General features: G+C 39.5%; 1 protein-coding gene and 1 long non-coding RNA gene across 2 annotated transcripts; both read left to right on the top strand.

Annotated features, from left to right (window-relative positions):
- The first annotated feature begins 11,121 nt into the window (after positions 1 to 11,121).
- LOC104424798 lies at positions 11,122 to 13,626 on the top strand. Its single transcript, XR_005547604.1, has 2 exons — positions 11,122 to 11,264; positions 12,737 to 13,626. It is a non-coding gene; the product is annotated as an uncharacterized LOC104424798 (long non-coding RNA).
- Positions 13,627 to 20,748: 7,122 nt separating this feature from the next.
- On the top strand, positions 20,749 to 24,518 carry LOC104427172 (TMV resistance protein N-like). The gene is made up of 3 exons (XM_018864599.2): positions 20,749 to 21,370; positions 22,412 to 23,408; positions 24,029 to 24,518. Exons 1-3 carry the CDS (start codon positions 20,886 to 20,888, stop codon positions 24,356 to 24,358), a joined length of 1,812 nt encoding a protein of 603 aa, XP_018720144.2. The 5' UTR covers positions 20,749 to 20,885; the 3' UTR covers positions 24,359 to 24,518.
- The last annotated feature ends 631 nt before the right edge of the window (positions 24,519 to 25,149 follow it).

The following is a 25,149-nucleotide window of genomic DNA, read 5'->3' as shown; positions in this document are numbered from 1 at the left end:
AGGGCTCGCTCGGGCCGGCAAGCTTCCGGCCACAAGCCTCACCGGAGGCTCCCGGCCACCACCAAAATAGTCCAAGGTGGAAGAAGGGATAAAATAAAAGAAGAAAATTAATAAAAAAATTGAAAAAAAATCATAAAAATTGCCACGTCAACGTTTGGCCAACAGTTGACGTCCACATCATCACTGGCCGGCTAAAATTGGCTGGATAGACTAAATTGGTACTAATATTAAAATGTTTAGGACTAAATTGGTCCAATTGAAAAGTTTACGACTGAATTGGTACCGATGCAATAGGTTTATGACTTTTTTTGTATTTTTCCTGATGAGAAGGAATTTTGTACAAAACAAAAGAGCTCGCTCTCTCTCTCTCTCTCTCTCTCATGCATAAAGGGAGGAGTCATTTTTTTGTCGGAAGAGAGTGGAGAGGGGGAAACATTGATGAGCGAGGAACAGATTCCTAATCCTAAGAGAACAAAATGCATAGCAATTGAGCTTCAAGCTCTCCTGAACTTTACAGCATGTCAGACTACATTTGAACCGTATAGTGCAGGCGCATCGGACCAAAGTTGATGAGTATAAGTGGTTGAAAGAAGCTAATTTCTTAATAGGAAATTCTCTAGTCTCGTGTCGAAACAAAATCGTTCCCGTGCAATTAGAGATATTTGTTAGGAGAGCAAAATTATCGAAATGTCGATTGGCTTTTACGAAAAAAGGAAAAAAGTTAAATGTGTAACATTCAACGAAGGTTACTAACTATAAAATTATCCATCTGTTGCTAATCAAGGAAAATTACAACATAGAAGGATAATTACTCTCCAACAGGTTCCTTAAACTTGCGAATTGTTAAGAATTATCGCGAGTGCTAAAATAAGTTACAAAAAAAAAAGGAAAAAAGAATTTATAATAAATCAAATTATGGGAAGTGTCATGGAAACTTGCAATCATTAGGACATCAAAAGAATTCGAAAGAAATTACCATCTCTAGTGTTCTAATAATCACCAGCTATCGATGTTTCTCGATGATAATTTGTGGGAGGCCTTGACTCACTATTAATCTTATTTAACCATGACGAATTATGCATTTACAATTCATGTTGCATTAGTTTCAAAGGCAAGAGTTTCTGAGTGTGTGGTACGACTACCCTTTTTGAAATATCAAAATTTTGCGAGCTGTAGAGCTAGATATCATAAAGCTTTTTTGTCATATATCCTGAGTATTGTGAGATTTTTTTTTTCCAATAGAATCTTACATAGGTTCCATTGTTCTCACCGCTTCACAATTAATGATTAAGCCAGTCTAATTAGTTATGATTTTTCCTTTTTAGAAATGCAATACATATGTAGGTGACAAATAGCACTGATTTCTTTCAAGAGGATTGTGGACCAAGCCAGTGCATACTTTTGCCAAGAGATTTTGATTATGTGAATTGTTTGTATAAATCGTGCTGGCCAGCACATTCGATACATTATATTTCTCTTTGTTTTAGTTTGGACCGCAAAAATGGTCGATCCACATCTCAAACGAATCATTTATGCGTATCAAAACATAAGAATTTGTCAAATAATAATGGAGACGTTTGATGTATTATGCGTGTTCTTAGGGGTTAGTGGTTCCAGGTTTCGGTTCGGTTCCGTCTGGAACCTGGAACCTATCCTTAGGTATAGGTTCCAAAAAATTTGGAACCTGGAACCTACCCTGTCACAGGTTTCAGGATCAGTTCCAGGTTCTAACAGATTCTTTTTTATTTTATTTTTTGTTCATTTTCAAATTTGAACTATAACGTAAGCGCATAAAAGAAATGTGGAGTAGTTTGAAGCAAGAATGATACCAAAATGAAACCATCAAATTGAGAATATATCAATTAAAAAGGGTATTTATTATGTAGAATGAAACCTTGGCATTATAAGCTGCTGCTTTGATGTCGAAGTCACACAAGAATTTGGCAATTGTCGAAGTTTCTTTCCTCGTAGGGACGTAAATAATAGTAGGTCCATTATCTAATGGCTCTTGCTGAAGCTTCAGCCTTTCCTCTAGTTCCATTGGTGAATCAGACATCTCAAAAGAACCGCATATCTCTTGGCTTAAATTAAGAGATTCTCCATGTAATTCTCCACAGGGAACTGCAAGGGCCAATTGAATAGCACATCAAATTACAAAATGAATAAGTTCTAGCACAGTTTTCAGACAATTCCCATTTTATGAGTAAGTTTTCATAAAGTCCCTTGCTCCACATCCTACAAGCATATATAAACAGCAATGGTAGAAACATCATGACATAATCAGAATTCTGAAGATATTCCTCTTTAATAAGAAGTTATACCATCCCAATCATCCACACCCTGGAAGGTGTCCGTTTCATCTTCTAAGTATTCAGGTTTAAGATGGTTAATCACCTGCCAGACAAATTAGGTAGTGCACAGAGAAAGATCGGATCAGAAGAAAAGGGTGCCCTTATTCATTACTATCAATACTCTGCATACATTAAAGAATTACACAGAGTGACTAGCATGCGGTTTTGGTGCTGCAACCTGTGCTGATGCAAAACTAAAATAGAATCATGTATCCCCTTCATTGTTCAAGTTCATCTTGCCAATAACAAAAGAAACTTGAAGAATAGATAGAAGGCTTTAACATGGGGAAGCAGTCACTCAAAATGATGCTACAAAATACAAATGGCAACTCAAAATTTGCTGCCAACAACTTGCTCATCCAGAATTTAAACTCCAAAAACAATGAAAATGACACCAAAGAACTATAATCACTATGCAAGTCCAAGAATCACCGAATTAGTCACTCACTCCCTACACTAGTATTACCCCAAGATCGTACAAATGAAATTCACAGCATTTGATGGTATTACCCCAAAATCTTACCCTTGGAGAGAAGGTCCAGAAATCCAATTTCATTGGGCGAGTGGCGTCCGGTGCTAAGCAGTGGGCAGGGACGTCAGTCACTGGTCTTCGGGGCAATAGCGTTAGGCGTCGCGACTGTTGGCATCGGGTAGTCGGCGACGGGCGTCAAGGCAGAGCACGGCGCGACGGGCAGAGGTAGAGCACGGCAGCAATGGGCGTCGAGCAATGAGGGTTCGCGCAAGCGACGTTGGCGACTGGTGTCCAGTGGTGTCCAACGAGACTCTGAAAAACTGAAAGTGAAAGGGTCGGGAGTCTCGGGAGTCTTGGGGGAGGGGGTTCCTTTTGGAACCCTAACCGGTTCCAAACCGGTTCCGGTTCCCCCGGAAAATGAAACCGGAACCGGAACCGGTCCTTTAAGAACCGGGAACCGCGCTCACCCCTATATGTCATGCATTTGAAAATATCATCTGAGTGACCGTGAGTAAAGAGTTTGCCTCAAATTGATCATGACCAACTTGTTCTTCTACAAAGATCATCTCATTCAACAATCCATGAACCCCAAAATGCATCAATTACAAAAAGAATGAGTAAAGTTCAGAAAAAACTTTTTAAAAATGTTTCGGGCAATTTTCTTTCTCTCATTTCATGGGGAGGAAAAGAAAAGTAATTTAACTACAAGGGTTGGGGAAGAAGCTCGGAAAACATTTGGGCCAAAAGTTTCTTATTACAGACTCCGTTTGCGGAGAATAACTTCCAGAAGAAATTTATCTAGATATTCCTGCATTTAGTTCACAGAAAATAAAAACTGATCAAGAAAAATATTTTCGATCAATTAAAAAAATACCTTAAAAAGTGGGAAAAAGAGGAAATCATTTTCTCTCATCGTTCATTCACTCAGGGCCATCTCCTTTTCCTCCATGCATTCCTTCACCTTCCTCTTCTCGCCTGCGCACTCCTCATCTCTTTCCAACTCCAGAGTTCCTCCTCCGCTTCCGGACTTCTTCCTCCTTTCCGCCACCACCTGCAACTGTGAATGCTCTGGCTCTCTCCCTTTTGCCTCCGCCCCCCCGTGAAATCAAGCTACCTCACCAATCTCTTCCCTGCGTTACTCTCCGCCGCCCCCACGGAGCTCCCTCCCAAGTTCGATTGCTGCCTATTCAGAGATGACTCCCTCACCTCGCCTCGCCTTCTCCCATCAATTTCCAACTCAAATTTCACGATCCGATTGCAAACACCAAAACCACATCCCAGTACTCGAGTTCGCCTCGACGTCCCGCTGAATTCACCGGAATTAGGACGAATTCAGAAGCTTTCGGCTCCAAGCACATAGAGCGGAAGGAAAAAGCCTCAGAGAACTCAAATTTCGAAGCCCTGAGATTGTCGTGGAGCTCGAGATTAACACCCGAGTAGCGACGAGAGAGGGCAACACCAAGCACAATGCGATCGAACACGTAGAGCGACTACAGCTTACGAGCCTTGTCGGCCTCGGGTGAGCTCACCCAAGATCGACGAGGCTTGAGCTCGGCCTTGTGTGAGCTCATCCCTCACCTGTAGCTAAAGAAAGGAAAAAAGAAAATTAAAAATATATATAATTACTAATTCTATTTTTTTAAGTGACTTTTCCCGAAAGAATCAAATCAGATTTTTATATCAAATAATAAAAATAGTTTCCTATTTATTTTTAGGTTGCAGTCAAACGTTCAAAAATATTATCATTTTACTGTAAAAAATGATTTTTTAGCAAAAAAAAGTTCCCAAAAATGTCATATTTTTTTGCGAAATAAAAGAACCTTCATCGCTTAGCGGTATCGTCAAACTTACATAATCATTTGCGTTACTCGGTAGGTTCTCTTAGTGTTTGTTAAATGCTTTCGTGTTAATTCCATGTATGAACGCCGACTCATCGAGCCCCGCGCCCAAAAACCAGAAGCGGTAGGAGAAGCGCACTCACCTTGACTGAATTCCGCGGACAAATTCGCAGGAGCTTCGAGCATTTCCAATGGAAGTCGTTTGTCCAATCGTGATGCGAATGCGCGTTTTTGCGTCGTGGGCGAGATGTATCCTTTCCGACTTTCAGCTGTCAGAAACAGTGGAGACTTACGAGTATCGAGCGACAGTAGGTGCTTCAATGGATAGAGTTTACCTCAGATTCAGAACACTCCGTTCAGTAGATTTTGCATTTTCCCTTTGTTTTTTTTCCCACCTTTCGGTTTCGATGGATGTCTAAATTTCGTCTGATCAGGATTACTTTGACCAACTTTTTAGCCTTGCCTCAAAGGGTGAAACAAGATGGCAGATTAGGGGGAGGTAGACTGGTCTCCTGCTCGATGCACCGTCGTTTGTGAGTTCTTACGCTTGGCATTGTGCTGCTATCTTGTTCATTTCTGGAAGGAGCCTCTAGGTCGCTGATTGTGATGGAACGCTTAATTGTTCGGAGGTAGCTGCTATTACCCTTAGACGACAATTTGCTGTTGTGAAATGAGTTGTTTTGTTGGTGGCGTGTTTAGCTTGTCGTCCATTTTGATTGATAGTTTTCAGGAGAAATTTGCAAATACATGAGTGCCAATGGAGAGAGATGAAATGTGCAGGAAATGACGTCAACTGGTATGCTATAAACTTTACTTGAAGTGTACGCTAAGAAATGATGGATGCTTCCTAGTGGATGGTAGAGGGAAATAAAGAAAAATCTCAGTGTACTGTTTTGGTTTTCCATAGTCATGAGAGCGAATAAATTCATTGTTCGGCCTAGTTAGGGTAGTCCATTCTAAGCACACCATTTACTCTAGGATAGCTCTGTGTGATCAGCCACTTCTTATCGCTTTACATTGTGTCGTTTCTCCATTTTAATCAGGTAGTTTCTGATCAGGCAAAATGGGCTTAAGTTCCGAAATTTCATATACTGTTGAACTGGATTGTTTTTTGCATAGTTAATGTGATGGAGGAGCTCTTGCACAGTGGTTTCTGCAGTCTGCTTTCCACCATTGAGCATATGTTGGATTAAAGTTTTGCAGGTGTTTATGCTGATGTGAATTTTAAAGAAGGGGAGCTTCTCCATGCTTTTTGGGTGTCAACATCCCTCAAAGTTTTGCTGGCATGGATCCCGATGTGCACTTGTCAGGATTTTTTATCACGTACAATTCTAACACTCCCTTTACTTTTGTTATTGCAGATTGATCGTCTAGTATGTAGCTTTTGTTTTCACTTTATTGCGACACCAGAACTTCAAACTGGAAGAAGATTGTGTTTTTCAAGATTTAGGTCTCTCTTCAAGCCATGGATGTAACACGGATTCATGCTCTGACTTTTCAAATGATCATGGTGCATCTAACTAATCCAGAATCATCCAATGGCGACAACATCACAGATGAGAAAAGTCATGATGACTCTCGTGGATATGCTTCAGGAAGCAGGAGAGGAAAAGTTCCTCTGCCTAAGGAAATCGTTGAATCATTGAGGAATGGTGAATTAGTATTGCCATATTCAGACAAATTTTCCCCGCCACCTGTTTATCCATGTACAGGGGATGTCAAGAAGCTAACTATTCCAGGTTACGGGGCTTACACTTTTTTCTATCAGATTTGGGTCTCTCATTTTTATCCTGCTTCGGAGCAAGTTGTATTAGTATGAAAAAGACGAATAGGATGAGTATGGAAAGAAATCTCCTTGATGTTTAGAATTCTTTTGATTTTGACAGTACTTTGTTAATTTATGCCCAAAGAGGCTACTTTCCTAGAGATGAATATAGGAGAAGGTGCTTTCCTCAGTCCTGGCACCAAAAGTTTTGCATCGCAAATCGGGAAATTGAATATGATAACTGAGCTCTGATGTGTATTAGTAGTATTAGCATTATGTTTTTGAGTCACATTTTTGATGTTTTATTTTCTTATGTCGTGTGTGGAGCTAGCTGTAAGTTGTTTTTTTTATGGGGCGACTCTGTGGATTACTTCATTTAGTACTGTCATGATCCTTAGTGTGTGCAGATGCTGACTGAAATTCATGTCATTCTTTACTCTGCACTGGAGAGAGGTTGGATCGGAACGACTTTCAACAAGGCTCTTCTCCAATTCGTACGACATGCTAATGGTCAAGCTCTTTGTCGCGACCAAATTTTTCGGGTGTAAACCACCTAGGGTTTGGCTAATGGATTGTTAAGCCTAGACTTAACTCAGGCTCTCCCAAACCCATACCAATTCGTGACTTTAGGTTCAAGTTCTTAACATCAAGTTCTTAACATTTGATTTTTAACAAGGAGTCGCCACTAATCTATTTTTGGTGGGTCGATTAGAAACCCAAGTAAAGTAACGGGAGATTTACTTAACTCCTACGAACCAGAGATTTAGGTACGGGGACTTGGTTACGCTAGATTTCTCTAACGCCCTTTCGGTACATTTTTCTTTTATTTTGAAAAATGTTTTGCAGGCAGCTTGAATTGATTTTAAATCTATTTCCCTGACATGTGAGGTTATCATGCGGGTACGCAAACCACTAATTTAACACCTAGATAAAACAGTGAATAAATTGCAAAACTTGTCTCAAAGCAAAGAAAGCATCTGCGTTGTTAGATCAAAATTCACATCAACAACCCTAGATATGATTTCTAATTAACACACAATTTCTTTTTTTTCATTTTCACTTAATTAATGAGAATCAAATCCATATGCAATGCAATGCCTCTAATCTAACATGAAATGATATGACATGGTAGTATAGCCTAAACTATATGACATGGGTAAAAGAAATGCAATAATTAAATGTGCAATTTAAATTAATCTAATGACTTAATTCTAATGACAAGCAATTTCCAATTAAATAGACCTAGCAATAATTACCAACTCTAATTCTATATGACATGCAATGACATTATTTATTTTATTTTATTTAAAAATAATGCAATCTATCCTTGGAATTGAAACTAATTTATCCTATGTCATTTTTTGCATTTTTAATGTGAAATTCGAAATTAAAAAAATATGAAAATTATCTAGCTAAATTAAGATTTTATCCAACTTATATTAAGGATTAGGTCAGACTAAATCCTAATTTAAACCAGGATATTATCTTAACCTAGCAATCTCTAACCTAAGATGCAATCTATCTAAAAAGATTGATTTAAACGCCTTAATTCTACATGACATGTGCATGATGATTTTTTGTTGTTTCTTTTTTAATTTCGAAATTAAAAAAAATTGCCACATGCAACTTAAATAAAAGAAAAAACTGACATCCTAAACAAATGCATTTTTTTTTGGATTTTTCGTTTTTTCAAAAATTCGAAATAAATAAATTTCCTATTCTAAATATGCAGGATAACCCTAAAACGATGAATATTCTAAAACAAATCTAATCTAACTCGGATTTTTTTTTCGGATTTTTCCTTTCTTTTACGGGAGATATTGAAATAAGACATCAAGAACGGCACGGCAACAAATCGGGCAAGATATCATCCATGTCCATTTTGGAAATAAATTGACGAATCGTATTTCGCGCATGAGATCGGATTGGCCAATTTTCAAATAAAATCGCGAATCGTATCTCGAGCGTGAGATCGGATTAGCGATTTTCTGTACGATTGCGAGTCGTATTTCGGCGTGAAATCGGACTGTCAATCATACGCACGTTGCGAAATTAGGAAAATTTCCTAATTCAGGAGGCTACTCGAATTGCAAATATCATGGCATATCGGGAATTTCCATCATGTGCACCCATGAATATATCAAATAAGGAAACAAAATTTTTGAAAATTAGAATAGACAATTTTTACCTATCCCAAATATTGCTTCCAAATTTGGTCTTCGAACGGCGGCCGGTTCGTGATGACCAACTGTGCTTCAGAGCAAGCCGGCAAGGCATCTCAGCTTGGGATGCTCGAGCTGGTAATTCACAGTGTGGTGCTCGGTTGACTGCAAAATCAAAGCAAGTGTGCGGCAAGGACCAACGCAATATAAAAGATTAAAGAATTAGACTCCAAACCCTCGAATCTCCTTACTGTCGGCGTTTCCCCTGCTGCCATGCACCCTTATAATTCTATTTTTTATCAACCCCCTCTCCCACCGAAAACCAAATTTCCACCACCTCAGGCTACACAGAGCCCCCTGCTGCCATGCACCCTTATAATTCTATTTTTTATCAACCCCCTCTCCCACCGAAAACCAAATTTCCACCACCTCAGGCTACACAGAGGCCAATTCTTTCCCACGTGTTTGTCTTTTGGCTATAACTTTTCGGGAACTTCATGAGTGGCCGTGAATTCAAATATTCCATCGAAAATTCTCGTATTTTTCTTCTTTGATTTCAACCGGTAGCGTCGTGACTTGATGGACGCCGAAGTGTGAACACGAGTGAATTTCTTCACGGACGATATACTCAAGAATCATAGGGACATGGCCACCTGGTCACCGGCGCACAAGTCAGCCTGCAAAACAAAGAAATTCAACGGCACAATCCGAGTAGCGAGTTGTCGAGGCCGGGGTCATCGATGAGGGTAGCCACTGGTGGTCCGGCTCTTATGGATGGCAGGTCTTCGCTGGTGCTCAGCCCGGAGAGATCACGGGGCAAAAGTTGGTCACGGATCGCAACAAGGCTTTTTTGCGGTGATGCTTCTCAGCGTGATGAAACAACTCCTGGTGGTGTGCTCAGGGTTGGGATTAAAATCCGTCGGAGCAATTCACTAGAGATTCCACAAACCAAGAGCTTTAAACGTGATGAGGGCAGCACATCGGGGAACTCAGACACAACTCAGGCACGTCAAACGATGGTGTCGGCAACAGCTCAATAGGGTAGCACTCATTAACAAGGCGTTGCGGATGAAGAACTGAGGCTGCACAACGCCAAAAAGACGGCTGGAACGGTATTTTGACTTTGCTCTATCGCCACCTTCGTGAAAAAGGAGTCTTCCCCTCGGTATTGCCTCTCTCTTCGTGGAGAACGTGAGTTTTCTCTTTTTTTGCGGCCGTGTGTTCTCAATTGTGTGGCCTCCCCTGAACCCTACGTATGTTTACTTATTTATAGGGCACGGATTAGGGTTTTTAAATTTTCCAAATCCATATCCACGAATATTTCTTTTCGAAACGCAATATTTGTTTTTTCCAAACGTAATATTTGCTTTTGAATTGAAATCTCACAAAGATAAATTCGTAAAATATCTCCGAGGATACGGGCTTGGACCGATTTGCTTTCTTCGTGGGCTTGGCCCGACTCATGAACTTAAAGTTTTTGAACCATCAATTCAAATCCATCCGTCACCAACCCAATGTAAATGCAAATAAAAAATAAATGCACCTAAAACTATATGCTATGCGATTAACTATTTTTTTAGGGATAAAATTAACCCCTAATTTTTTAATACGATAAATGTCTAAATGGGTCGCCAAAATTTAGGTGTCAACACTCTTAATCTATATTGTGGAGGGGCTTCATTAGTCTAATTTATATCTACTTCTATTGATACTTCTTTTTCGTTTTCTCTTTCACTGCAGAAACAAATGATATATTAATTATGGCAGCCAAAGTATGCTTCTTCTATAATTAGTTTCCATGTTTCTTATTCCTCTTCCTAAGTTTCATTTTCCTACCCTATTTTTTGTAATTTTTTCTGGTGATGCAATACGAAGATGTTCTTCTAGCAAGAAAGGTTTTGCGGCAGTTTTATTTTTGACAGTTGGTCATACCTGAATATTGGGCAAATTTTCGAGATTGACAGTGAAATAGTGTATCGGTCAACTACTTGTTATTTGCTACCAAAAAACAAAAACTACTTGTTATTTCTGTTAGAGATTGGTAAAGGAGGAATTGGGTGGATATCATGCTTGAACTTAGGGAACTGCCAAAGCAATGATAATGACTATTGATGTTGACAATTCATTATGTACCATCTTGTTAAATTGCCCTTCCTGGTCGGAAATGTAGGCGGCTGAGTGAGGCATTGTCTTTCGTATGTTGTGCTTTGTCTGAGGTCTTTGATATAAGACATTTCTGCTGAGGGAAGAAGATTTTTCTTTTTTCTTTTTTTAACATTAGCCAAATTTAATTCACCATTGTCAATTTGTTTGTCTATCTGGTTGACCAACCTGTTGAGAAACTGCTTGGCGGTTGTTGTAGTATGCCTATATTATTATATTGTCATGCTTTATTATCAGAGAGCAATTGGATCATAGAATATTACTGCGTAGTTAGACTGTCTAAATTCTCGGTTAGTAGTCAGTGTACTGCACATGTTTAACAAAACTGGTGCAGATAGCTAATACATTGGTTCTCATTTTTCAGGCAATTGCATACACCATATTAAGATATAGCAAGTCAAAAGAAATTTTTCTTAATAGTTATATGAAGGACACGGCTAGCGTTATGGACGACTGTCATATGCCCTTACTTTAAGAAGCATGGAAGCCAGTATCAGTCGGACACAAGAGAAGGTAATTTTTCTGTCAGGCTTTACCTATTCAGGAATTATCTGTCAAACAGGTGAAATTATACTCATTAACTTTTACTGAATTTAGGTGGTGGTAATGCGTAGCCTTGCCAGAGGATGTTTATGTTTCTGTGAAGCTGTATTTAGGATGGAAATTAAAGAGCTTTGCTTTAAAGTAAACACATTTCTTCGAGATATTGCATTTTAAGAGGATTATATTTGGTAATTTTAGCCAATCTTGCTTCTAGTGATTCACTGTGTGATAGTTATGTATACAGACCTCCTTTTTGTGACTGGTAGGAGAATTAATAGTGGAAGAAAAGATTTGGACTGGGTTAAAGACTCCATTTTTCCGTGACAATATAAAAGATGATAGCTTGGGATTTTCAAAGCTCCCATGCTGGTATGTAATTAGGGAAATGAATCTTGGTATCTCAATCATTGATCATGCTGGTTCTTATGAGGCTGCTCCTGCAGCAGTGTTTGTTGGTGATGCTCGCTCATTATTTTGTTGGTTGCATTCCACTCTTTGGTTCTTCTTCTTTACCTTCCATGCTTAGTTTGCTAATAGCATTTGTTATTTGGCACGATGAAATGGACTCAGAGCCAACTACTTCCCAGCATCTTTTTGTAAATCGAGGGTGCCTCATAGTGAATTTCTCTTTGCTCATGAAAATAAGAAAATCTCAACTGCTTCATCATCCTTAGTCATGCCTTTTTTAACTTTTGATTTATTCTTATCTTTTTCTTTGTAAGATCACTGCCATTTTCAAGCGCCTTTTGGAAGTTCAAGTGTATTGTAAATTTAAATCGGTGGTCAAACCCAGTTGCTCATTCTAAAAATGGCCTCAAGCTACCTCCTATCTCTTTTTTTGGGAAATGTCAAATAGTCAATTCTGTCTTTTTCTTTTTTTATCACTTTGCATTTCTGTGATCTTCTTCATTGTGCTGTCATTTTCCCGATAATCCTTTTTTTCAGTCATCGCAGCTCAACTCCTGAAGGCAGCTATCTTCGAAAAAGAATGTGAACTTTGTATTTTTTCAAGAACCCTCATAACTTGTTGATTATCAGTTATCTTTGTTCTGTGGCTCTCCAATGGTACTATAGTGTATGAGATTGGGTACCTTGACTCTTCAAAGAATTCTTACTTGACATTTATGGGCATAACACTGGAAGGTTTGAGTTGAATAATCTGTAAGTTTTTGACATATCAAGGATTGCATATTTCCTAGTTTCTGAGTCTTATCGCAATAAGAATTATAATTCCAATTTTCCTTTCTTTCTATATTCCTTTTTGCATTGAAGTGCATTGAAATAGGATGTTTCAAATATTTGACATGTCTACTTCACATGAAAAAAATACATTTTACTTGGTCTCCTTGATATTGAGGACAAGTGTCCTATGAATAGCTTACTCACGAAAATCTGCTTGTTGCATTTAAAATTTTCTTATTTTTGGTTTTGGTTTGTCACAGTGATCTGGTTGTAGCATTTTCTGTGGAAGATTACTTTTTGCATATCGACGATCTACCATCTCCTGAGAAGCTTTACACAATGCATGCATTTGCCATTGTCTATATTGGTAGGAAGAAGCCAAGAAAGTATCCCAACATTGTAAAGATGCCTTGATCTCCTGGGTATCGAGGACAAGTGTCTTATGAATAGCTTACTCACGATAATCTGCTTGGGGCATTTAAGATTTTCTTATTTTTGGTTTTGATTTGTCACAGTGATCCAGTTGTATCATCTACTGTGGAAGATTACTTTTTGTAAATTGACAATCTACCATCTCCTGAGAAGCTATATACAATGCATGCATTTGCCATTGTCTATATTGGCAGGAAGAAGCCAAGAAAGTATCCCAACATTGTTAAGATGCCTTGATCTCCTTGAAATAGAAGACAATTGCCTTATAAATAGCTTACTCATGATAATCTGCTTGGGGCATTTAAGATTTTCTTATTTTTGGTTTTGGTTTGTCAGAGTGATCGGGTTGTAGCATCTACTGTAGAAGGTTACTTTTTGTATATCGACGATCTACCATCTCCTAAGAAGCTATATACAATGCATGCATTTGCCATTGTCTATATTGGCAGGACGAAGCCAAGAAAGTATTCCAACATTGTTAAGATGGCTTGGTCTCCTTGGTATTGAGGACAAGTGTCTTGTGAATAGCTTACTCATGATAATCTGATTGGGGCATTTAAGATTTTCTTATTTTTGGTTTTGGATTGTCACTGTGATCTGGTTATAGCATCTACTGTGGAAGTTTACTTTTTGTATATTGACGATCTACCATCTCCTGAGAAGCGATATACAATGCGTGCATTTGCCTTGTCTCTATTGGCAGGGAGAAGCCAGCAAATATCCCGACCTTGTTAGGATGCCTTAATGATGAGTATGCAGTTTGTTGGCAGGGTATGCAAAATTTTAATTGGACAGACTCGATTACTTGACGAACGTGGTTGTGCTTCTAGTTGAAGAATCCCTCATCATTAAAACCTGATTACTGTTCTAATTATGCCATTACGGGTAAGCGTACCCCTTCACCTACATGTCACAAGACCTTGGCTAGATTACCTCGAAGCTGTCTTAACTCTTCATTGTTTGATCTTTGTATAATAGGATGGTATCGGAACGTTTATACGCATGCTGTGAGACTAGAGAAAGCACACAATGATTACATGTTGGACACTTTTGAATAGAAACACGATGCCAACCGCGTTTTAGCTAACAGGATAGAATAACTTACTTGAAAGCAACTCTAGAATAGGATATGAGCGTGAATTTGCAGGCTTTCCTAGTTTGACAATGATACATGCGGTGCTGCTTTGTTTATGTACTGACAGGCAGAAGCTTATTATTGATGTCGCGTAAAGTATGTTTTTATTCCTTGTTGTCCTCACATATACTCAGCAATTCCCTTTTGAATTTCTCCTATTTCTATAGTTAAGTTATCATGCCAGGTGTTTTGATAATAATTGAATTCATACTTTCAGGCACAGCATTTTTCCCCTTGCATAGCTGCATGAATCATTCTTGCGATCCTAATACCAAAGCTTTCAAAGAGAGGAGTAGTCCCGTGCACATTTAGTTTGTAACAGTGACGTCATTGACTTTTAGTAATGCTGGGGATGTAAAGGCCCAATTCCAAAATTGTTTACAAAGCAGTGTAGCAAACTGTACAATGGGCTATGTATAAACACCCTATCAGAGTTTGGCCCACTATTTTTTTTTTTTTAAATAGTGTTTGCATCTCTAGCATTCTTTACTTTTTTTTTTTTTTTCGTTTTTTTATCAGACTTTGGCCCGCTATAAAAAAAAAAAAATAGCGTTTGTATATCTAGCATTCTTAACTTTTTTTATTTTTTCTTGGCATGGTTTAACATTTTAAATCCTTTTAAGCTTTAAGTTGACATTATTCAGATTTACTGAGATCACCCTTCAATATGATTGACCAATGCATCCCTTTTAATATTCCTGATATCAACGCTCTTCTACTTCGCAAATACAAATTTTACAAATATTACATAAATGTTGCCTATTATCCATGACTTGCGCGTTGTGGGCTGGATACTCATTTATGAGATATACTCATGCTTTTGAAAGTTTGGACGGTTGAAGTCATGCCTTCGTCACATAACATCATCTATATCTATGCTATGTTGAGTCAGTTAATTTTCATGGCACCTGTGTGGGTGAAGAATGCAAATGGTATGCAACAGAAGTGATTTAATGGCTGCTATCTTTCTCAGGACAGAGATGGTCCAGCAACGATAGTGGCATTGAAACCCATTTCGAATGGAGAAGAGGTAATCTCATGCGGCTTAATCTGGCTATGTAACCATATGGTTAGAAGAATTTATTTTAGTTAGGTGAAAAGCGATGTGGCATCATTTTGTTATAATGAGCGTATATGCAACTGACATGTGAGAAATCTTGAAAACTAACAGGTCACCGTTTCATACATAGAGAAGGATTTACCCTTTGAAAAGAGGCATGCCCTATGTTGACACCTAAATTTTACAATTTTATTTAAGAATTAATCACGTACAAGATTAGGAATTAGCCACTAAAAAGAAAAAAAAACAACAAAACAAAAGAAAATACAAAAATAAAAATAAAAAGGAAAACGAGAGAGGTCATTCTGTCTTTGTTTTTTCCCCCACGCGCAGGCCCTTATGCGGCCCATCTTCTTTTCTCCCTCGCGTGGCCCATGCATGGCCCATCTTCCTCTTCTTTCTCCCCGGCTCGGCTCATGCCCAGCTTTCTTCCCCCCTCCTGCTGGTCTTCGCTGAAATAGACCTGCAAGAACAGAAAAAACAAAGTAGCAGAAGTTGCAGCAGCACAGCGAGAGCAAGAAGATCGAGGTCCGGCGTGATCCGCGGGTCGGGGAGCAGGCCGGTCGACAGGCTGGCGAGGCAAGAACCAGACACACCGATCGTTGATCTTGAAGAGCTCGGTAAAAAAAAAACAGAGAAAAACATGAAGGCAACAGCACAGTCAAAAAGGGGTGGGAAGAGAGGAAGCACAGGGAGAATCGGAGAGAGAAACGGAGAGAGACCGAACCAGGAGAAGGTGGGAGAGACAGAGAGTACCGGAGAGCGAGTTTGAGAGAGGGAGAGACGATCGGGGAGAGAGTGTTTCGCCGTCACCCGAGGTCTGCCCGTTGCTCGCCGCCCGAACCAGGTAAGCCTTCCGAACCGTAGGTGCCCCGTTTGAGAGGTGTCAGGCCGGAGCTCGTGAACGACCAGTTCACGCGAGCCTCGGCCTTGCTGATCTTTCATGGTTGTTTCTGTGTGTGCTGGCATTTTCAGTTAGAAACTAGGTTCGCGTCTGAGTCTTAGCCGAAAAAAATCTCTTGTTTCTTTAGCGCATGCTTGATAAAATGCCTAGGCGAGACGCTACTATTTGGTCTTCTTTCTGTTCGATGATCGCTATTATTTTGTTCACAAGGAGTATAAGGGCCTCGTTTGGCAACTTGCCCAACAAAGGCGATTCTGATTTTTTGTTCCCAGAATCGCTTGGGATGAGAATCGCGTTTGGTAAATTTTTTGTTCCCGGAACAATTTTGGACAAGATTTGAGAATCAAAAAAATTTGATTCTCGTCCAGAATCGAAAAAGAATTAAAACGGTAAAACCTTGTTCTTCTCTTTTATCATCTCGGTTGCCATTCGCCATCGCCCGCCGCCGTCCGCCGCCGCCCCACCGCCGCCGCGGTCGCCGGTCCACCGCCGGCCGCCGGTCCGCGAGATCGCCGGAGGCTCGCCGGCCGGGCGAGGTCCGGCGAGCTCGCCGGAGGCAAGCCCAGCCACCGGCGAGGCTCGGCCTCGCCAGACTGGGCGAGGCCGGCCTCGGCGAGTGGCCGAGCCGGCCTCGCCCGGCACCGGCGAGGCCGACCCGCCACCGACGGCTGGGCAAGCCTCGCCGGTGGCTGAGCGAGCCTCGCCCCGGCACTGGCGAGGCTCGGCCTCGCCAGACGGCGAGGTCGAGCCTCGCCGGTGGGGGCGAGCCTCGCCCAGCCTGCCGGTGAGGCTCGCCCGGCCATCGGCGAGGCTCGCCCGGCCCGCGGTGGCAAGCCGGCCTCGCCGAGGCCGGGCGAGGCCACGGCCCACTGAGGCTCGGCCTCGCCCGAGATCAGCGAGGCCGAGCCTCGGCGGGCCGGGCGAGCCTCGCCCGGGCCCGGCGAGGCTCGGCCGACGAAGGCCGACCTCGCCGAGGGCCGGCGGCGCTCCGGTGAGCGTCGCCGGCCTCGTCTGGCCGGTCGCCGGTCCGGCGACCGGCCAAATGAAGAAGAAGAAGAATAGGAAAAAGGGGAAAAAAAGAAAAAGAAAAAGAAAAAAAGTAAAAAAGTAAAGAAATTATTTAAAATTTATTTAAAAAAAAAATCAAAATAAATTATTTAAAATTTATTTAAAAATCAAAAGAAATTAATTTGGAACAGAATCAATTAATACGGTACCAAACGCAATTCTATTCCAGAATAAAAAAATTTGAACAGTTACAAACACGTGTTTTTACTCGGAATCGGTTCCTGGGAATGAATCAAAAAGAATCGGTTCTTATCGAATCGGCTCCTGAATGGAATCGTTACCAAACGCGCCCTAACTAGTTGCTTCTGTTCCAAAGTTGAACCTCGCTCGCTGGTTTTGGTATGAGTTCGTGTCTCTAATAGATACGAAGCTTCCGTTTAGCCGATGCCCTTCGTGTGTTCGACGAAATGTCTGACCGAAATATATACCCTCTGTTTCGTATGTTCTTGTTCCAATGCTTTCGTATGTGCAACATATCTCTAAATAACCATTTCTTGATCCGTGGACTTGAAAGATGGTGTTTATGAACGTGAATGGTAGTTGCGGGGTAGATGAGCATAGTTTGCAAGAAGCTTAAATTATTTTGATTAAGCTTAATTTCTTTTTTTTTTTTTTAAATGCTTTGAATCGTTAAATGTGAGAAGTAGGTTTGGTATATTCTGGCCTTCCGGGACCTTTGGTCTCGTGGAAAGAGGGGCGGGAGGATGAAGATGATGCTGAGTTGAAGGGGTGCAGGGCAAGCACGAAGGAGAAGAAGACCGAAAAAAAATAAAAAAGAATAAAAGAACGAGAAAATATGGAAAAAGTAAAAAAGTAAAACAAAATATTAAAAAGAAAGGAAAAGTTGGTCTTGGGAAGGAGGAATCGCAGGAGGGAAAGGATATAAAAAAAAGAAGAAGAAAGAAAAGCCAGAAAATAACAGGAGAAAGAAAAGCAAAATAAATAAAAAATAGAAAACTAAAACGGCAAAGCTGGCTCGGGAAGGACAGTTGGGCAGAACGTGCAGGGGAAAGGATGATGTGAGGAAAAAGAAAAAAATAACAAAAGGAATCTTTAAAAAAAAAAAAAGCTGTAAAATAAAATTTAAAAAAATGTTTTTTTAACCCAAAAATGTTGGATCCAGGTTTGGGTTGGGTCCACCGGCCGGATTGGGGTTTACCCGGTCTGAACCCATTTTATTGAAGTATAATAATATTAAATATTAAATATATATTAAAAATTAAAAATCAAAATCAAAAATCAAAAATTTCGAAAATGATAAAAATTCAAAAAATTTCCGAAATTTCAAAAACTCAGAAAGCATTAAAAATTCGACCTTTTTAAAGAAAAAAATTAATAGTTAAAAAATTAAAATTAAATTAAATTAAAAATTTTGAAAATCTAAAAATGATAGGGTTTGGTTAGGAATTGCTATGTATTGCAAGTGTAATTAAGCCTTTATTTTATTGTATTTTTTTTTATCGTATGTTTAATTTACGTGTTTTGTGTTTAATTTGCACGCGTTTAATTTTAGGGCAAATAGGATCTTGATAGGTATAATTATTACTTTATTGATTGCGCACCTGCATGCTCACCTCCTATGTTAGTGGATAGGTATGAAATCTATCTAAACTGCCTGATGAAAATCATTTTGTTAAAATGAACAAAATTATGTACCAAAATGGCACTAATTAGTCAATTAGTGTAATTAAGTCCCCGATCCTAGATTCTCCGGTTGCGTAGGAAATGAGGTACACTCACATGCCTCACTTGATTTCTAGTCGACCCCAATAGGCTAGTGGCGACTCCATTTGTGCAAAATTATAAAAAAATATCCCATTGTCACGCAGGGTATGGGCTTGGGAGAGCCCGCGCCTAATCATGGCCCTTAAGCCCGTCCTTTAAGCAATACCCCTAAACCTGTTCCCTCCCCCCGATGGTAGGTCGTGACACCCTACTCATGGACTATGGTTTCACGCGCGTGTAAAAATGCCAAGAAGAATCCATGAGGACAGTGATACATAAGTTCGAAATGTTTGCTCACACCACAGATTATGCTTTGAGGATTTAACTATGGTCGTGAAAGCTGTAACATCTTAAGTATGACTTAATTAAATAATATGTTTGATCAACTGATATTAACTTCACTAGCCATTTTTCGTGAGATATATTGGGAATCTAATGTCTTCCCTTCAACGTAATTGTATAGATGAGATAAAAAAGAAAGGGAAAAAAAGGCAACAATAAAAACCGCAAAATCGTCTCAGGTGGACAATGGATGTGGACAAATTCATTAGGTTGAATAATTGAATAGTGTATCTATATATCAGTATTTTATTGACCGCAAAGTAAAAAGTTGACACCATTTTTTTTATGTATGTACTAGTTGATAATCATTTTCATGTTTATATAAAACTTTATATTTTTATTTTTTATTAAATAAAATATTAATGGAAAATATTTATTGTGGTAGGTATTATATAAATTAAATGGCCAAGAAGGAAGCAAAAGAAAGTTAGAGGATTATTAAGTATTTTTCCACTGATGACGTGACAAGGTATTGTGACATTTTAATAACGACAAGCTTGAAAGGAGTTGGACTAGTCAACTTAGGCGGAACCCCGGTTAAATAATGACGAGGAGCGAACCTACGCCGAAAGAAAGAATTGAATGGCGACAAAGCTGAAAGGGACTTTCCAGTTAAATTTCCCGGACGTTACGCGGAAAGAGAGTTCCCAATAGGGACGAGCTGGAAAGGATTCCGAGTAGCGTGACCTCTCGTGGGAAGAAAGAGAGTGGAAGTCTCCTCAAGGACCAACAAAGACTTTGATGAGTCGCTTACGAGGAAAGGAAACCTTCTAAGCAGAAAGAAAGCGATTGGAAGTTGCTACTTATCTTGATCATGCCTCCTCTTGTTGTAGAAATCCCCTCAAGTTCCACAAAAAGATATAAATTTCGATATTACAGGCAACCACCCGGTAATCATGTGTTTTTATCAGTTCACCGTCCTTATTTTCGATTGATCGTTGGCAAATCTCTATATTTATCTTTTGAGTAGTCGGCTAGTGAAAGATTTTTCAACAATAACTTGAGCTATTAATTGGTGAAGGATTTCATCGATATCATCTACACTACCCCCATCCTCGTGTTGTATTGACATCTTGCACTATCAATAAGTTTATGGCTCATTGATTATTTTGTTCACCGATTGAGCTTGCTATTTATTCACATCAATTAAGAGTGCGTCATATTTTTGTATCGATGTTAAATGCAACAAGAAAAGTGAACAAAACTGAAGCAAAGTGGACATTAGATTTAGACATCCAAATATTAGCTCAATCAGTCCGCTTGAAGATTTCGCCCGTCGGACTGGGAATTACTTAGCATTCTCCGACAACTTTCGCCTCGATGACAAAGGGGACAAATACATCGCTCGTCCGTCACGCGGATTTTGCAGGACGAGTGATTGTTAAATAATGACAAGCTGAAACGGACTTCGAGGAGTCTACTTGTGCGAAAGGGAAAAGAGTCAATCAGTGACCTTCGCGGAAAGGAAGACCCTACGCGGAAAGGAAGACCTTACGCGGAAAAGAAGAGAGTATATAATGACAAGCTGAAAAGGACTTCAATGAGTGGCCTTCGTGGAAAGGAAGACCTTACGCGGAAAGGAAGAGTATATCATGACAAGCTGAAAAGGACTTTTCAATGAGTCGCCTTACGCAGAAAGAAAGACAGTGGAAATCGCTACTGATCTTGATCGTGCCTCTTGCCGTAGAAATCTCCTCAAGCACCACAGAAAAGAAGTCACCGTAGCATCAATTTGTTTGCTAAATGGCGAAGGAAGAGATAGACTCAGGCACTGCAACAGGTGGTGGCTACCATGTATTCTTGAGTTTTCGAGGACCCGATACTCGCAACGGATTCGCAGATTGCCTTTACGAGTTCATGAAAGATAGAGGAATCCACATTTTTAGGGACGAAGAGGAGTTACGCCCTGGCAAAAATATCTCAGAGATCTTGCATGCAGTACAAAGCTCCAAAATTTACATTCCAATTTTCTCCAAAGACTACGCTTCGAGTAAATGGTGCCTGCAAGAGCTAACACGCATGGCGCAGTGCACTCGGCAATTCCCGGAGAAAGAGATAATGCCCATCTTTTATGATGTGGATCCCTTGGATGTTAAGCTTCAAACAGAGGTGTACAAAAACGCCCTAATGAAGCATGAGGAGGAACTTGGCTGCCCTGAAGTGAAGCCATGGAAGGAGGCTTTGACCATGGTGGCTAGAATCAAGGGATGGCATCTGAAAGATCAAGGGTATTGACACGATCTTCGTCTCTTGATCTATTTATGTATTTATTGAATCATTATAATATCTGCCTTCTGATTGTGTTTTAGAATAGGAGCGAACACAATACCCAGGTTTGTATACATTATTGTCTAGTACTAAGCTAAGACTCTTTAGATTACACTATGTCTTAAGTTCGAGCCCACGAAAGATTTCCGATCCAAGTAAAAATTCCGAATTTGAATAAAACTTGTGGTTTGACGTCCGAACAAGTAGAAAATTTCTGACATACTTTCTATGTTGCATAGATACCTAGTTCAACAAGACTTATAAGTACATATTAATACGGAATTATAATCGGTGACCACACACTATAGCAAACGAGAGGAGTGATAGGGTTTTTCTCTTTGTAAGTTTTTTGAGTGACTGTGAGAGAGAGAGAGTGAGATAAGTTTTGCTTTGGGTGTAATCTAAGGCTGGTCCACACTTGGGCGATTGCAAATTCTATATATCCAATTCATAGCGATTTTCTTGGCAGTTGACTTTTACTTCAACCATAGAGTAGATGTCTATACTCGGATCGAACAACGTAAATTTCTAGTGTTCTTAGCATTCATCGTTAATTGATTCGTTAATTTTTTTCTTCTTGCTTTACATTTCAATTGCAACATCTCCTAGTTTCTGCATTATTTCATAACAATCTTCATGCCGTTGAACTCCCAAAGGGTGCCTCAAGAATAGGTTCATACACATCTCTTATATAGACTGTTTAGATGAACTCTTTGGGGTAATACTCACTACCCCGTAAGGGAAGCTTTACTCTTTCCTCAATACATGTGGAAAGAGCGACTTATGTACTTTCATAGCGAATACTACATGGAAAATTTATATTGACATGCAACTTATTATCATTTTACCCGGTACATGTGGAAAGAGCGAGTTCTATATATCCAGGGCAAATACTATATAGAAAATGCATATCGACAAACTAGTCACCATTATATGCTTCCATTTGAATTTCTAATTGCTTAGATACAACCTCATGTGAAACGATCTCTTGAATATTGCAGGGAAGGCAAGGTTATTAAAGATATTGTTCAAAGGGTTTTGCAAAAGATCCCAATACGAAATAGATATTTGCCCCCATATCTAGTTGGAATTGATCATCGAGTCAGTCGTCTGAACAAAATATCAGATGTTGGTATTCGTCATCAACAAGTAATAGTAATCTGGGGAAAGCGAGGCATTGGAAAGACAACTCTTGCCAAGGCAATCTTCAACATACTCTCTCCTAAATTTGAGAGTCAATGCTTCCTAGAAAACATTCAAGAATCATCCTCATGCGGTGGCATTGAAAAAATGCAAAGAAAAATGGTGGCAGATCTTTTTAGTTTCTCGCTTTCTGAAACCTGTGACTTTGAAGAAGGGAACAATGTGATCAAAAGCGGGTTACCTCACAAGCGAGTCTTAGTTGTTTTCGATGACATTAGCTATGATGATCAATTTATTCAACTAATGGAAAATTTTAGGCAATGTGGTCCAGGGAGTAGGATCATCGTTACAAGCAGAGAAAATATATATCGTTTATACTCCTGGGGTAAATTAGTGGAATCGTTTTATTTCGATTATATGTACGAAATGTGGGAAATGGATTCTGAATGCGCTCATCAACTTTTCACCAAGCTTGCTTTCACCACAGATTCAGCTTCGCCTGATCTTTGTGATCTTTCAAGAGAAATTGTTAAATTCCTTGGAGGAAATCCATTGGCTCTTAAAGTGTTCGGTTCACATCTCCGAGGCCAAAGTAGAGAAAATTGGCTAAGCACAGTGAATAAGTTGAAGGAAGTGCCTTGCTACAATCTTCCACAGCAGTTACAGATAATTTATGATGCAAGTTTCTTTGTTAACGAGAAAAGAAGTAATGCAATGTTTATGCGGGAAGCTCTTTGTCATCTGTCGAGAGATCTTGGGAGACAAATTATTTGTCAAGGGAATGATAGGCAACTTGGAGATAGAAGCAGATTATGGTTTAGCGAGATGGCCCTGGACATAGTACGAGCTAAACAGGTAAGTATGAACAACACTATCATATTCTTTCCTCCACTGCTACGCGACTAAGAGTTCAACTCTCTTACAAGTGCCCTTCTTCGTTTATTATTAGCTAAGAAGCCCGTACAACACAAAAAAATGAGTTAATTATGTTTTTCCTTAAAAGAGAAATTTGCCTATTATCTGATTTTTTCTTTTACCAGGTACACCCATTTTCGAAATTATTTAAATAAGATAATAATATCTAAAAACAATAGGAATTGCGTTTAAAAGACCATTCGAACTTGTCCATTACATATCCATACCTATCCAAACTGTCTTTTAACTTTACCATATTTCTAGTGGATGAATGACCATTTTTGTTTCGTTGGATAGGTATAAATATGTAATGCAAATGATTATTGAATTCTATCATGTCCTATCTAGATAATGCACATTCGAACAAAAAAAGCAAGAAAATGTGCATTGCTGTGCTGTGTTGTGCATGTGCTGTATATGACGGTCTCTGTTTCGCATAATTTCTAGCGTTTCCAATCAATTTGCTTTGCTACTTGTTATGCGTACATTGTTGACTTCAAAGTTTCTATTGAGTAAAGTGTGCATTGCTGGGATTTGAATTCCTTGCTTGCATTGGACAGGTTGATAATCGTGGTTCTTCTGAATGGATCGATCTTAAGCCCTCATTACATGACAGGGAAGTGATTTGTGGATTGATTAATGAAAAGAAAGCCTTGGTAAATAATATTGAAGGTATAGATAGTCAGTTGAAAGTATTTGAGGAGAAAGTCCAGAGTCTTCAAATGCAACTAGAAAGGAGTAAACGAAAAAAGAACAAGATACAAGTGGAGGTGTCTCAATTGGAAGCAAAGGAAAAGATCTATTTGAGAGGCATTGTTGCATTGATAGGATTGATGTGCGCAATGCTGTTGCTGATGTTGGATAAAAAAACACAATTTTCGTTGCCTTAGACTGGCAACAATGTTGGATCGGGGATGGTGTTGTTTGTCTATTTTTTTTGCTTCTAGGTAGGGTCAGTGGAGGCTAGATGCAAGTAAGACCAATGCTATGATGCAAACAAGGTCAAATTGTGTTCAACAGTATTAGCAAATCCAAGTTCAATTGTATTCATTTTATTAGCAAATCTTCCTAGAAAATCCTAGTTCGGTTGATTAAAGAAACAAGGCCTCATTTACTCTCTTCAGGACTTCATAAGCAACTGCGGACTGAAGATAGGGTAATTAAAGAGTTAATGGAAAGCATCAAATACTGACCGATGATTACAGGTGACAACTTGCGTGACAAAAAATCCGAGGCATAAAAGCACTAGCGGAAGATAACTGAAAATTAAATTCCCAAGTTTTGCAACCATAATTGCTCAATAAGAAACAGGAAACCACCAAATTCTAAATTCAAGAATCTCCTGAATTTTAAGTTAATAGTCAAGAGACTAATAGCTAAGTAGTTGCAGTTCTGAAGGTGATGGGAAGGATAAGGACATAAAACATCGAAACTGAACTAATCTTAGGTACAATGTTTCCACAGTGATTACTGTCACAATACCACATAATAGTAACATTGAGCGTAAGTCAAGCAAGACCATCAAGGTACAACAAAAAGAGGAAATTACAATCAACTCCAGTGATTACAGCGCCTCCGTCACTGCACAGCCATCACAGCATATCTCAGTCCATCAAATTGCAGTCCAACAGGTGCAACAGCCAACAGCCATGTTCAGACAGGCCAACAACCGTGTTCATAC

Source organism: Eucalyptus grandis, chromosome 11 (genome assembly GCF_016545825.1).
Source record: "Eucalyptus grandis isolate ANBG69807.140 chromosome 11, ASM1654582v1, whole genome shotgun sequence".
Lineage (NCBI taxonomy): Eukaryota > Viridiplantae > Streptophyta > Magnoliopsida > Myrtales > Myrtaceae > Eucalyptus > Eucalyptus grandis.
This window is presented reverse-complemented; position numbering and strand designations above follow the sequence as displayed.